Raw genomic sequence first — 15,884 nt, 5'->3', positions numbered from 1 at the left:
TTGGCTCCACGGAGCAAAAAGTCAGCTACGCGTAGCAGCTCCACGTTGTGGCGGTTGCGGCCTACCATATCAGTATCCCATATCGTCACCCTCATAACCAAAGTGCCTAAGTCATTATTACATGTTTCTCATTTGCAATTTTGATTTTCTGAGTAATAAACCCATAATTAATCGAATTTCCAGCCGCATTCTTCATTAACTTGTGGAATTCATCTCTTTTGATGTATTTCCAGTGAAATGTGTAACTAACCACGAATAAAACATGTAGTAATATTTTATCGTCTTTTATTTTATTCAATCACCATGTAGAACAATTTTAACAGAATACATAATTAAGTGCATCATTTGAAGTGTTTGTTGTTTCTATTTAGCAAGAGGAAAAGGCGGATATTCACAATCGGAACCGTGATATTCTTTAATTGGTTCTTTCACACCGGTAAACCCAGTTAGTGTCAAGTACTCTACAACCTCAGATTCGTAAAGCTCTTCAAATCTCGGTACATCACGTGCAAGAACAAACAGACTTAGTCCAGCATTGTCACTGATAATGGAGTACTCGTACATATTATCCTTCATCGGGCCAAGTTTCAAGATCCAATCTGAAATAAAAGTTGGAATATGAAATTAATCATATAATACATGTATTTCACTTATTACCTAGACTTCTCCGTAGGCCACTTGCCCATTTTGCATACTCTGTCTATTACATTTAAGCATAAAACTCTGATTTATATTGATTTGTGTGCAACTGATCGATTTTCACATCTGTATCTGATCTTTTCAGTTATCGCACAATTTTATGACAAATTATAAAATTTGATATTTTTCACATTTTTAATATATAACAGTCCTCGAAGTAAATTTCATAAATAAATGATATATTCTTAAAGTGTATGTAACTGGGAGGAAAAGCCGACGGTCAATTGAAAATTTTGACCTTTCATATTGAAGATATGGATTTTTTTCCCCAAAAGACCTAATTTTTTTTGGTGTTTTGGGGAACAAATTCCATATCTTCAATACGAAAGGTCAAAATTTTCAATTGATCGTCGGCTTTTCATCCCACCTACATACACTTTAAGTATAAATCATCAGATTTATAATGTTTACTTCAAGTACTGTTAAATATCAAAAATTAATGATTTGCCATAAAATGTGTATTAAATTGCGAATTTCAAAAAATCAAAAATATTTCATATCAGAATGACATTCTTCGTATTCAGAATGCAATTCGATATGTCTGATGTGCTCTAATGTCCCAAAATAAATACTGTCCAAACGTTCATACCCCAGCCCTTAAGGGTATACGAGGTATTGTTGGTCGAAGCAGCAAAAAAAATCGATTTCATTATCTGAATCAATAATTATATTATTGAAAAATAACACTTTGGTGTTTTGCAAAAGTTCATTCTACAAATCAAAACTTGCTTAATTTATTGTTGTTAATGAGTTATGTACGTTTTACAAAAGTGTTGTTGTTTCAGCCCTCTTTACAACATAACTCAAGAACCACATGACCTACAAAAGTATATCTGTGATATTTGAATTCTTCTACACGCTCGCTATGAATTGGGTAATGCAATTTTTGCTAAAGCTCACTACCATTCGCAAGATGCTGTGAGCTATTTTTTTCTGTTGCTTCGGCCAACAATACATCGTATACCCTTAAAGTATATGTAGCTGAGAGGAAAAGTCAACGATCCTTTGAAAATTTCGTATTGAAGATCCACATTTTTCCATCAGCTTTATTTAGAACTTACACGGAGAATCTATTGGCACACCATCTAGTGCAACAAAAAGTTTGCCAGGTTCTTTCACATCAGCAATGTAGGCATAGCCTCCTATTTGGTCCTCTAATCCATCGCGTGTCTTGTATGCGTTTAATACAGTGACGAATGTATCATTGATCGGCCCATCTTGGAAAGAAAATACAGATTTATACATCTTGATTATAATTCATTGTGACACATCGCCAAATTACTATAAACTCTATAATCATTGAAATAGTAAAGATACCGTTTATAGTTAATCTCGGTTTTGTCACTATGCGGAAATTGCGATTCATAATGCAATCAGCTCTGGATTACACCATGGGACGCTAAGCGTTAAAGCAATAATGTGTGATTTGCATAAAAATAGATTCCTATTTAAATGATAGTTTTCATTGATAGCTACTGATCGCATTGCCCCTTTTAATTTAGAGCCAAACAAATGAGGTAAAACGAAGACAATTGGAAGCCTATTTCATTCCAGCGCCTACAATGCGTGTATTTAGCTCGCCGATTATAATTATCATGATTATCTGGAGCTGTACGCAGCTGATAAGTGGTGGCGCTACTACAGTAACCATGTATACAGATGAATTATTCTGATTGGCCTATGTTGAGGTATTTTGCTGTGTTTAGAAATGTTGTTATGTGCCCCAAAATATATAACAATTATTAAAATTATGTATTTTGCTATTAGATATTGATTTTCACTTGTTTTGATATTTATCTCCATTGGTTTGTACATGGAATGTTCTGGAAATTCTAGAAAATGCTATTGAATAATCATACATAATGGAAACTTCTAGAATGGGCATCGTGATTGCTCAGTGGTGCTATTACAGTAACCATCTATACAGATTAATGATTCTGATTGGGGTGTGGTGATATAATGAGCTATATTTAGAAACGATGTAATGTGCTGTAATACGGTATTATGAAGTAAACGGGACTAGCAGTTTAGAGTTACATCAGGGAACTAGTGGTACAAAATTTACCATAATTGTGAAATCTTCAAACTTCAGTTCGCGGTTCTTGTGTGTTTGAGATAATAAAATAAAGGCGGTAGTAAAGCTCAATATTGTTTTGTCGACTCAAAGAAGCGGCAGGCTGAAATATCTCATGGTATTTTGCTGGACTAATATAGGGTGTTATCGGTGTTTTGTCATATCAACCGTTTTAAACATGTTCAAAAACATTTTCGTGTTTGGAAAGCCTACCTTAGTGCCCGTGACTGCTTTAAATGTATGAGTACTGGCCGATGAAGCAACCATCTTATTTGACATGCTTTCTTTGTTTTCATGATTTGTAAATTCACTGGTATAAATGCTTGGTATATACTTACATGTTGCAGTCACACATTCTGAGTCTGAAATATCGGCAAAGAAATCGGCAAAGATGTTTGAGTGCGTCTGAAAAACACATTTTCAAAAGCTCAATTTAGAAACAAGTTTGAATAGTGTGCCCATTGAGCGCGCTATAGCCACACTTGTCAAAAATACATTAATCACATAATAAATTTGAATTCGACCTCGAATTCGAATTCGGATGTTCACTCTCCAACTGGTACATATTGAGAATTTCCATTTTCTTGACCCAAAAGCTGACTATAAAAATGTTAGGAGTGTTTCTTGATCGTTGTCTTGAAATCAGCTTTTCTAATTTCTTTATAGGCTAACAAGCAAACAACCTAACAAACCAACCACCCGAATTCAAAAGTATACACGCTAGATACACATGAGTAGCCGTCTAAGAATAGTAAAATCACCATATAATCAGTGGAGATATGTATTTAATTCAAACGACCTTTGCTTCATAATCCACTTTATAAATAAAAGAAAACATTAAAAGAGGATACGTGTAAATAGAGTTGAACAAACAAACGTGACATGACCTGATATACTGAGATTTTGAACATTATTACTATTCTTCACTTGCAGAGTAGCTGCTACACAAGTCCCTGGCATGTCATTTTCCTTATGTTTTGTATTGTATTTTTTGGACCATAGTTTTGCCTAAATCTCAATTTCATTATTGCGCACTATCATCTGACTGGACTAGATGGTGTCACATAATAGCACTATATAGTCTGTCTCTAAAAATTGTGCAAGTGAAAAGTGTCCTCTTTGGCAATTAGAAAATATCGTTGTGAAATAATGCTTACATCAACGTCAAGGGCACAGTCTTAACTCTCAAATACCGTTTGTTCTGTGCAATTTGTTTGTTTTAATCTCGAGTTTAGTTAACAACGAAATGGTAAAGTCACAATTGTGCCACTTTTACAAGGGAAGAGGTATGTACTGGTAAATCAATGATAGCTGATATTGATGCGTCCAATGCACGACGTGCATTATTTTGTCTAATTTTCTCCCAACAAGTAATACGCGTTCATTAAGGGATGGGGTATGAACGTTTGGACAGTATTTAATGTGGGACATTAGAGCACATCAGACATATCGAATTGCATTCTGAATACGAAGAATGTCCTTCTGATATCAAATAATTTTGATTTTTTGCAATTTGCAATGTAATACACATTTTATGGCAAATGATTAAAAATTGATATTTTTGATATTTAACAGTACTCGAAGTAAACTTTATAAATCTGATGATTTATACTTAAAGTGTATGTAGGTGGGATGAAAAGCCGACGATCAATTGAAAATTTTGACCTTTCGTATTGAAGATATGGATTTTTTTTCCAAAACACCAACAAAAATTAGGCCTTTTTGGGAAAAAAATCCATATCTTCAATATGATAGGTCAAAATTTTCAATTGATCGTCGGCTTTTCCTCCCAGCTACATACACTTTAAGAATATATCATTAGATTTATAAAATTTACTTCGAGGACTGTTATATATCAAAAATGTGAAAAATATCAAATTTTAATAATTTGTCATAAAATTTGTATTATATCGTGAATTTCAAAAATGAAAATTATTTGATATCAGAAAGACATTCTTCGTATTCAGAATGCAATTCGATATGTCTGATGTGCTCTCATGTCCCACAAAAATACTGTCGAAACGCTCAAAACGCTCATTCCAGATCCCTTAACCTATAAGTGTGCAATATTTGTTTGTCTTTTAACATGTCTTGAGTGACAAAAAGAACAGTATTTACCATGATAAAATCATTGACATGCACATGTATTTCATTTTACAGCAGAATGTAAAATATTTATTTATCTTTTAATCTGTTTTAAGTAGGAAAAGAGAATAAATATACATGAATCATGATAAAACAGTAAAAACAGTAAAAACAATTTTGTATTGTTGTGTAATTGATTGATTCATTGATTCAAGTTACATGTACAGCCCCTTCCCTAGTAAAAGTGGCACGATTGTGATTTTACCTTTTCCTTGTTAACTAAATATATCTTGAGATTAAAACAAGCAAATTGAACAAAACAAACGGCATTTGAGAGCTAAGACTACGCCCTTAACGTTGATGTAAGCATCATATCATAACGATATTTTCTAATTGCCAAAGAGGGCGATTTTCACTTGCACAATTTTTTTTAGACAGGCTGTACAATGGGATACGTGGTGACTCTATCTAGCGTATCCCCATTATTGTTGAAACTTTACGAAATTGCAAGGAAATTTGACATTGCAAGGAAAATACGCTGAATCAGATGAAGAAAACCCTAACCAACACAATACACATCTGCTATATATTCCTAAACATAGACACACCTATCCACAGAAAATGTCCACATACACCCCCACAACACACCCCACAGCTACACCGGTGCGAAAACACAACCCACCACCTACACACCCCTACATTAAAATGAAAGCTCAAAAGGGTTCCGTGTAACATGGGTCCATTGTCTAATGGTGTTAATTACTCGACACACTTAAATTTTGTTAATAATAATAATATGCATAAATAATGTAAAGGAAGAATTTAGGTCGCTGCATACTCAATAACCATGCACCACTCTCTCTTGTTAGTTAAATTTAACTTTCAGAGTAATAGTTGTTTTAAGCCAAATATCTCAACTCACGTTACTTTTCAGAAGCCACAGCCGGATAAAATGAAAACAAGAACGTGTGTTAAATTACTTTCAAAATGATTTCAAAACTGTTTTCAAAAATGTTCCATGAAAAATCTTGAACTGAGCATGTGGCCTCTCTGTTATAATAGGTACTATTAATAGTCCATGTGATTGCTCTCGATTATTACAAACATATGACATTTTAAAGATTTAGTCTTAATTGTACTCTTACCTGATACCACCTTCCTATATATGCATCAACTGACACATACTTGACTGCATCATACGCGGCATCCGAGTTGTTTACGACTGCTAATGCCACTAACAGCAAAATCACGGCAGATTTACACGACTTCATTTTGGTTCAAATTGTAGCTACTTATTTGAATGTTTATTTTCCAAACTCAACTCTACTACCAGTCACTATTGAATTGGGTGTTGGTTTGATTACTTGATGTATTAAAGAAGATAAGATTTAATCCAAGATAGAATGTATTCCATGTCTGATTGTCGAAACTCTGCACAAATAAACCCTGCTAAATGTTTAGAAAATACGAAAAGATAATACTAGTCAATTCAATGAAATGATAATATTAACTACTTAAAGCACAAACCTCTTAAAGGGCAGATCTATTGCAAAAACAAGTTTATCTCCATTAGAAGAGAATAATTATTACATTACAAGTAGACACTCGTTGCAATTTTGTATGCGTTTTTCTCCCGAAAAGAGAGAAAAATTGCAATATCGCACAGGGAAATCAGATACATGAGTTTGTGGACTTAACACGGTTTACAGGTGGTGGCCGCATTGCATTATCTAAATTCAGTAAATTTTCATCGTCAACCGTGTAATTGAATGGGATTATTTTGAAATTTTAAAACGCTTGAAATATCTCAAACAAATAGGCCTATGTTGATAAATAATAAAAATACAAGCTAAAACCGTTAGGGTTCGATAATGAACCCCACAAAACTAACCGACTACATTGGAAAATGCCATACGGCCGGGCGGTTTCACAAGTTTCCGATCATGTCATCCGCCGCCTGACGGTTTATATACTAGTCTGATATTGATCACGCTGAAATTCTAAGCTCAAAATATTTTATTATTTTTTAGTCCACACATTTCTCATGATATTGATATACATATAAGGCCAAAAAAAAATATTGTTGTGTTGCCCTCAAGTGGAAAAATGGGAAATTTGGGTAGGACGGTCGGATTATTATTATTATTATTATTATTATTATTTTTTTTTAACCTTCAGTTTTAAAAATCCCCTCAAATATTAAATAATGCTTGTTCAATTAGGGACATTTGTCAATTTTGACTTCTGGATACCTGTTAGACAACAATTAAAGACTATGCTTACAATAAAATATTAATTGTAAGTGAAAAACATAGTTTTTGAACAAATCTGTAAAAATCATCATTCAAAAAAAAAAAAAAAAATTGCGACCCTGATTTTTCAGGATTTAGGGTAGGACGGTTGAAGGCAACACAACAATTTTTTTTTTGGCCTAAATTGTAATATCACAATTTACTAATATAAAAAAAAGAAGCGGCTGATTTTATCCATATGTTAAAAAACCATTAAATTTGTAATACTTAATTCAGAGGTTTTTTTCTGACAACAACAACAGTATGTACGTTCTGTGCATTGAGAATGTTTATAGTCCCTTCTCTCAAAGCAGGCAAAATCCGTAACATTGTTTCGTGGTCAAATCTGTCTCGTTCGAAGGAACTCATCGCTTATGTTGGTATTTGTGAAATATCAATTTTAAACGTCTTATTTTCTCCAAAAAGTAGTCATTTTCACTGTCCTCATAATATTACCGTGCCAATGATATGATGTTGTCCGAGCAATATAATGACCTTTAAGAGTAATTCAAGGAGTAGACCACGTGGATCAGCAAAGAAGGGGTAGCAAGTTGAACTCATATTCTGTGATATCCTTACTGTGATCTCATCCTCATTGGAAATCATCAATTTGCAAACATCTGCTTCCCAGCAAACACAAAAAATGTAGAAAAGGTTTATTCAAAAAGTTTTAATAACATTTAAATGTCGGGTTACACATGCGCAGATTTAGGGGGGCAGCCTGTTAAGTTAGAATGTTTTGCACCACGTTTTCAAAAATGTTTTATGAATATTGAAATATTAAAACGTTTTTATACCCTTTGTATAACCCGAAATTTAAACCTTTTCTGTAAAACGTTGTGTGTTTACTGGGTTACCAATAACACATTGTTATAGGTACCTAACTAGGTTTTCACCATGAATACATAAAGATGTGTCTCATTATTACACATGAACAAAGAAGTCAATCGAGTAATTTTTTATCCAGAAAAAAGTAAAATATATGGCATTTTACAGTAAAAATGGTATTCACATAATATGCGTTCAACTTGCTAACCCCCTTCTCCCCAGTGGACATCTTTGTATTAAAGAATATGTCTCCGGCAATCACAACATTATACCCCATATGATAGAAAATTAATTAATTAAAATCAGTAAAAGAGTTGAAAAAACCTTTGTTTTGTTTCGGGTTTTTTTTTGTTCGAGAAGTTAATGGACTATATCTCAAAACATGTTCTACTAACATTACAGCCCATTCATCTGTTCGTGGTGGATGGTCACATACATGTATTTCTTGGATTAGGAAACAATTGGGACTCGGGCTGCAATGAACTATGGTCGGCATTCGAAAGACTCGGACTAGTCCAGCTATTCGGATTCAGCTTCAACTGTTTTTGTTATTCCATTATTTACAAAAGGAACAAGAGAGTAATTTCGATCACATGGTAACTTGCACGGACCGTGACGGACGGGTAATGGAAGATAAGGATCGATCAATGTGGGTGATTTTAATGTTTAAGGTTACACAAAGAGACGTATAAAAAACGTATAAAAGACGTATAAAGTTGTTCTCTAAAACAGAGTTTTCTCAGTAATCAAATATCGCAGCGAGTGAAATGTTGGTGCATTGGATGTAGCTTAACATTTTTGTGTGTGTTATATACAAATTATTAGAATAAATTTGAAAATCCTTCGTTTAAAGCATTTTTACCCACCATGTACACAAGATCAAAAACACGTTCCATGAGGTTTTTTTCAAATGTGCGCTCCGTATAAATCCACACCGAGCGATTGTTTTCTTCTTTTTCGTATTGTATTACAAATCGATCAAAGAAATAATGTTGCCATGGGGAAGAACCAAATACAGTACCGATTAAATTTTAAAAGCCCGTTTTGGGGAAAATTTTGGAGAATTTGCTTGAGAAAAAGCTGGTTTGTGAAATTATCGATATCTTGATTACGAGACGTTAATTTAGACATCTGAATACCTACATTATTTCTCAACATTCTGCCAATTGCTATTCCATTTGATTTTCACTCCAAATTGAAGCTAGTTTTGCAAAAACGAGGTTTTCCTCCATCAGTTCGTTCAAAATTTCAGCGCCGACATGCGTGTTTATTCTAAGAGCCATAATGCGGACGCGATTGTAATCATATGTAATTGCATCCAATTACAGTAATATCATCCGCTTTGAGAACAGTCAATTGCGTAAGGTGAGCTATGGCCCAGTCGATAGAGCGTTGGACTGGGAATCTAATATGAACTATTTTTGTGGGTTCGAGTCTCCGTGTGGCTGAATTTTCTTTTTTTTTTTCTCTTTTCTCATTTTTACTTCCTTTCTTTCCTCTTTTCTTTCTCCCTTTCTTTTTTCATTTCTTTTTTTTTTCATTTCTTTCTTTCTTTCTTTTTCGTTCATTTTCTTTCTCTCTCTTTCTTTCTCTTTTTCACTATTTCTTTATTCTTTCTTGCTCCTTTCTTTTTAGTTTTATTTGATTGATTCGCTGAGTGCAGTGAATCGTGATTGATTGTTTTTCACTTTATATAGGCCTAATTCAGAAATTTGTAGGCCTGCTAAGTCTGTCTTGTTGATTTTCATCCCAAATTCGATTTACAAATAATTGCTTTTTGATATTGTTGTTGTTGCCTACCCTTACATTGTAATCAGGGGAATAGCAGCATTGATTTCATCAAAGATATCAAGGCTATAAATTCAAAATGCCCCCAATCAATTTTAAAATTTATAAAATCCTTGTGAAAATTGCCGAAAACGGCTTGTGCCCCCCCCGGCATCCGAGCTCCGGGCACGAGCTAAGCCAAGTTTCATAGCGTTTTCATGTCTTGACCGTGGATCGATATTCTATTGTAAGTAGGCCTATTATACGTCCCGGTACGCTTGTTCATTTTCTGCATGGCTGTTTCTGTTATGAACTTACGCCCCTCTGAAATCAAGCGCATGAAAAACTCTCGGCTAACCTTAACTGACGAAGCTAGTTACCCGGGTCTATTATGGTTGAATGAAATTAACATTTACCTAACTCCACAATATTGTCACAGACCAGGGGTTTGGGAAAATTGATTAAAAGTCGGACTTGCGACGAAGTCCGACAATTCCCTGGCCGTGGGTAGCGTGGCCGACAATTCCCTGGCCGTGGGTAGCGTGGCCGACTAAAAGGGAATGAATAAAATAAAATGGACAGGTCCCTCAAAAATTGAAGAGGGAGGGAATTTTGTGGCCTAATTAACAACTAATGAAAATCAATATGAAACAAGAAATAATGGCAAAAATCATTTTAATTTATATTTCTGCGCTTTCCTTTCATTTTACAAGCATCAAAATCTCATTTTAAAATATTGCACATTTTATTTTAATGGAAAACAGATAATTTATTAATTTATTAATGTCTGTATACTGCACTGAAGACATTTTTTTTTATGCAGCGAAATCTTTATTAAATGAATTGCACTATTTTTTTAGATCAAGATATTTAGTTGAAATCTCATGTAAGTAAGAAAAATGATGAACCTATAAAACCCCCATTTAAATTTATATCTAAATCCCCTGCAAAATCGCGCCTGCAGATCAGTACCAAATCTGGCCAAGTAAATCGCTCCAAATCCGATGAATTGCACCCCAATCCCATCCTGGGCCCCAACTAAAATCCAAAATGGCGTCTTTCCCTAACATTAAATAATAAAATAAACACCGCGCAGCGTTACTACCGCTACTGGCCTCGAGAAGTTTTCCAGCCCCAAGAGAATTGGAAATCATTAAAAACTGGGGCTTAACGCTACCCCAAAAAACTAAAACGTACAGCCAAATGAAATCACAAACACTAACGCCCTAACTAAATACCGGTGGGAGTCCTGCCACGGCTCCCGAGCGCTACCACCACCCATATTGTGTAACTAATCTGTGGTCTATCTCCGAGCAGAGAAGTTAACAATATTAAAACAAAATGGGACCCAGAATAAAATGAAGTGCAACATCGGACCAAAAACGACTCAGTTATCGCCAGATCAAGTATGTACCGCAGACTCAAACTTGCACGGAACTTAAACCACCCTAAAAACCCAAGACTTTCATTCATGACTTCCAATATAGAGTACTTTTCGTTATACTGTCCAGAAAATTGCCAGCTCTCAAGGAAACCATAAAATATGAACGGGTCAATAAAAAGCATAGACTCCTTTTATAGAGTCCCAAAAAAAATCCACTAGGGACGAATTTTACTGAACCTGTGCATACAAAAATTTCCACGAAAACCAGCAAGACAAAAATTTAGAAAACATCTCAAGTAGGGTAGTCATAAATGAAGGCCATACTCAGCTCCCAGGCTGAAATTTTGATACAACAACATTTATTTTCATTTTAGACTTTTTTATAGTCTATATTTTCTTCATTTCAGCTTAATTTAGCAGTTGTCATGGTTGTGTGCAAATTCCTATTACTATTAGATACGTTGTAATAAAACATGGTTTTAAACATTTGTATATTACTTTTCTCTGAGGGCTTGCAGCATAATTGATATTTTATTTTCCTTGGTATGTGTTTGTGGCTAGTAGTCAGGTAATGATGATGATATGATGATGATGACGACGACGACGACGACGACGATGATGATGATGATAATGATGACGATGACGACGATGATGATGATGATGATGATGATGATGATGATGATGATGATGAACAAATCAAATCAAATCAAAGATGATAATGATGACGATGACGATGATGATGATGATGATGATGATGATGATGATGATGATTAATACACAAACGAAAAGAGGAACAAACATGCCTAGCATGTAATTCTATTTTAACATGGAAAAATTTGACCTCTTATCTACTCGCAAACTGAGATTATGCATATCTTATCTCTTCAATAAACATTGTGAAAGTCGATTTGGCCTTGGCACGGGCCCTTGCTGTAAATATGTCACATGTTGTTCGGATTATAAAGATACAGTTTGTTGACCCTATAATGTTTGTGCACTCATAAATTGACCTCTGAGTGTATTGGGTATAAATGCATGTCCTTCTATAACAACAGGTTAACTTTCTTGTTGAATGGAGGCCTCGAGGTCACTGAACTGTGTATTTGGAGATGATGTATTTTTTGGGTCATAGCACACGTGTTAAGCAAAAACATATACTGTGACTAATACCATAGAAACGTGCTCTTTGTTTAAACATTGCAAGTAACATGAGTGGCAAACATTAATGTTTCATATTGTTAGCAACCCCCCCAAAGCAATGTTGGAGCCAATACTAGACCAATTGTCCGTTCTTGTCTCAGTATCAAAACAACATTGACTGGTGGGTGCGGGAGGGGGGGTGAGAATTTCATACAAAATTAAATCCCTCATCACTGCCATCATCGTCACCATCACGACTCTAATAATCATCTGACATCAGTTGTATTATCCATCATCATCATCATCATCATCATCATCATCATCATTATCATCATCATCGTCGTCGTCGTCGTCGTCATCATCATCATTACCTGACTACTAGCCACAAACCCATACCAAGGAAAATAAAATATCAATTTTGCTGCAAGCCCTCAGAGAAAAGTAATATACAAATGTTTAAAATCATGTTTTATTACAACGTATCTAATAGTAATAGGAATTTGCACACAACCATGACAACTGCTAAATTAAGCTGAAATGAAGAAAATATAGACTATAAAAAAGTCTAAAATGAAAATAAATGTTGTTATACCCTAAATTTTAACATCCCCAAAAATTTAACTAAGGCCTAAACATGAGATTTCAATAAATACTTGTCCTTTTAAATATATTTTTGATGAAACGTGACAATAAAAACAAAATAATAAATTGCGACCTAATTACAAAACCGATTGCATTTCTAGTTTTCATTTACATGCTCTCAACAATAAACACTGAAGGTTTTAAGCCCGCTCCCAGGACCCAAATCCCAACCAGCCAGCCCGGTTTGACAACCCAAGTCTTAGTCAGATTAGGTGCAAAACCACGGCCTCGGAAAGAAATTTCCGCGCGCCAGATTTGGGGAATTTGCATACACAGGGAACTAAAAAAAATGCAAGTTGCGCTTTAACCTAAAAAAATTGTGAGACTGCGTAAACGCAACATTCACAAAGGACTCGGCAACCGCCCCGGCTGTAACCTTCAATGTGTTAAGCGTGCATGAATGAAAACCCAAAAACACAAACAAATTTTGAAATGCATAGGGAATATTTAACTGATGGAAATCAAAAACATGAAATTTAATTAGACTTGACACGCCCAGATTTTACTAGGCAAATAAATTTTGTAAGCTTAGACCTGCCACGCCCAGTTAATTTTGCCAGGCAAAAATTTGTTTTCAAGTCTAAATTTCCCCCACAAATTTGCCAACTCAACACCCTGAGTAATTTTAGTCTCTAGAGAAATGAATGAAAACCAATTTGAAAACTGAGAATACAATTTCTCATTCCCAGATACAACGAACAGCTATTGTTCGAAACTGCTGTGGCGTCATCAGCAATCTCCAGAACAACAACAGCTCAAGAAAAACAAAATTTAAAACCGAAAATACAATTTCCTTATTCTCAGTAACAAAGAACAACCATTGCTCGAAACTGCTGCCAATTATCAGCTATCTCAAGAACAACGACGGCTCTAGAAAAATAAAATTTAAAACCGAGAATACAATTTTCTCATTCTCAGCTACAAAGAACAACCCTTGTTCGAAACTGCTGCCAATTATCAGCTATCTCAAGAACAACGACGGCTCAAAAAAATTTAAAACTGAGAATTCAATTGCCTTACTCTCAGCAGGAAAGTTGAAAAAGAAGGAGGGAGAACGGAATTATATCCTTGAGATAATCCCGTAGGTAATCCTGTCGCACCTATTCATAGTCCTTTATTCTCAAGTAGTTACACATCTACTTGAAAGTAGCCTTTGATGTGATGTGATGTGTGTTGCCGACTACGGTTGATTAATTTTCACTCCAGAATTGAAACCATATCCAATGTTTCTATAGAGAATCCCTTGAAAGTATGGCACGTGTGTGTTAAGTACCTGATGTTGCTCTGAAGGGATGCCACACGTGGATACTATAAGAAAGAAATGTAGTTTTGTAAAGATTCCAAAAAAATCCGCCCATTTTGGAACATATATTAATTATTTAGGAGAGTGTTTTAGGATTTTGTTAGAAAAGGGATGATTTTTGATCATCTATATTATTTTTATTGTTTTATGTATTTTCCTGTCATTTCCTGCAAACCTAATAAAGATATTTTGATAATTGAAAATAGGCTGTATCATAAATCGTAGAGGTTGAAAGAGTAACCAAACGTGCAAAATTATTATTTGCCATGGAACTTCGGTCATATTTTATTTGAAATAAACTGGATGTTAGGATCTGCATGCATGGTATGCATAGTATTGATGGTATACAGACACTGACCTTTCCCTAAAACTAGTAAGCAGCAACTTGTGTATCACACCCGTCATGGGTTCGAACCCGTTTGTTGTATTTTATTGTTAAACCTAAATAGCGTGATTGCTTTTGAATGAGCGGCAACACACATATTTTGTTTGAGGATAGCTGGATCTATCTCCTTTCTTTACATCTTCTCTGCTCTCAGCAACAAAGAACAACCATTGCTCGAAACTGCTGTGGCGTCATCAGCACAAGAAAAATAACAAACTCATCACAAAACTATCCTCGGAGTGCCCAAAAATCTTGTCCATCAAGAAAAACAAAATCCAGGCCACAAGTCATGTTAACACAACCTGTGTGTCAAACATTAAACAGCCAAAGCTTCACCCATATCAAAAATAATTCATTTCTCCAAATACCCAAAAATCACTCAAGTAATAATGCACCACTCTTTACCTTTAGATCTGCATGCATGGCTGGCAAAACTCAGACTGATGAGAAAAATCAAATTGTCTAAGAACTCCCATCAAGCACACAAAGGGAAAAAACAGGTGCAAAATATTGATTCCAAAAATTGATTGCCAAATCCCAACTAAATTTAAATTTCCCTCCAACTTAAAATGAGGGCAGTATTCCTGAAAATAAATGGTGCTAAACCAGAGGGTGAGAAACTTGTACAAAATGCCAAACCCAATTCGTAACAATATGACGAAACAAATGTTCGAATTGGAAAATTATGGAACCCTTTTTCTGGTCATGTGGAACGTGGATTTGGCTTGTATTTGTGAACCTCTCCTATAAAAAAACGGGAAATTATTCTATGTACACAATTTATAAAATGTGTTGCAAGAATTTATTTATAATATACAAACAGCATTAGTTTGAGATATACAATATTATATATTTTATTCATAAAAACAATAGATATTTATCACTTGGTTTAGTAAAGAATAAATGCACATAATATTTGTAGGCACTGTATTCTATGTTTTGTTTCACATATTTTCCTGCCAGCTACACACACTTTAAGAATATGTCATTAGATTTATAAAATTTACTTCAAAGACTGTTATATATCAAAAATGTGAAAAATATCAAATTTTAATAATTTGTCATTAAATTTGTATTATATCGTGAATGTCAAAAAATGAAAATTATTTGATATCAGAAAGACATTCTTCGTATTCAGAATGCAATTGGATATGTATGATGTGCTCCCACAAAAATACTTTCGAAACGCTCAAAACGCTCAATCCAGATCCCTAAATACTCTCAGACATAACAATTTACTCCTTACAATATATTGTATTTCGTCTTAATTTGACCATATCATTTGT

General features: G+C 34.5%; 1 protein-coding gene across 1 annotated transcript; it reads right to left on the bottom strand.

The window, feature by feature from the left end:
• Window positions 1-285: 285 nt before the first annotated feature.
• LOC140164006 (uncharacterized) lies at window positions 286-6,143 on the bottom strand. Its single transcript, XM_072187292.1, has 4 exons — window positions 6,004-6,143; window positions 3,112-3,178; window positions 1,761-1,916; window positions 286-599 (listed from the first exon to the last, which is right to left on the bottom strand). Exons 1-4 carry the CDS (start codon window positions 6,127-6,129, stop codon window positions 364-366), a joined length of 585 nt encoding a protein of 194 aa, XP_072043393.1. The 5' UTR covers window positions 6,130-6,143; the 3' UTR covers window positions 286-363.
• Window positions 6,144-15,884: the final 9,741 nt, after the last annotated feature.

Source organism: Amphiura filiformis, chromosome 11, assembly GCF_039555335.1.
Source record: "Amphiura filiformis chromosome 11, Afil_fr2py, whole genome shotgun sequence".
In the NCBI taxonomy this organism is placed as follows: domain Eukaryota; kingdom Metazoa; phylum Echinodermata; class Ophiuroidea; order Amphilepidida; family Amphiuridae; genus Amphiura; species Amphiura filiformis.
The sequence above is the reverse complement of the archived record's forward strand: the minus strand, read 5'-3'. Positions and strand labels throughout refer to the sequence as shown.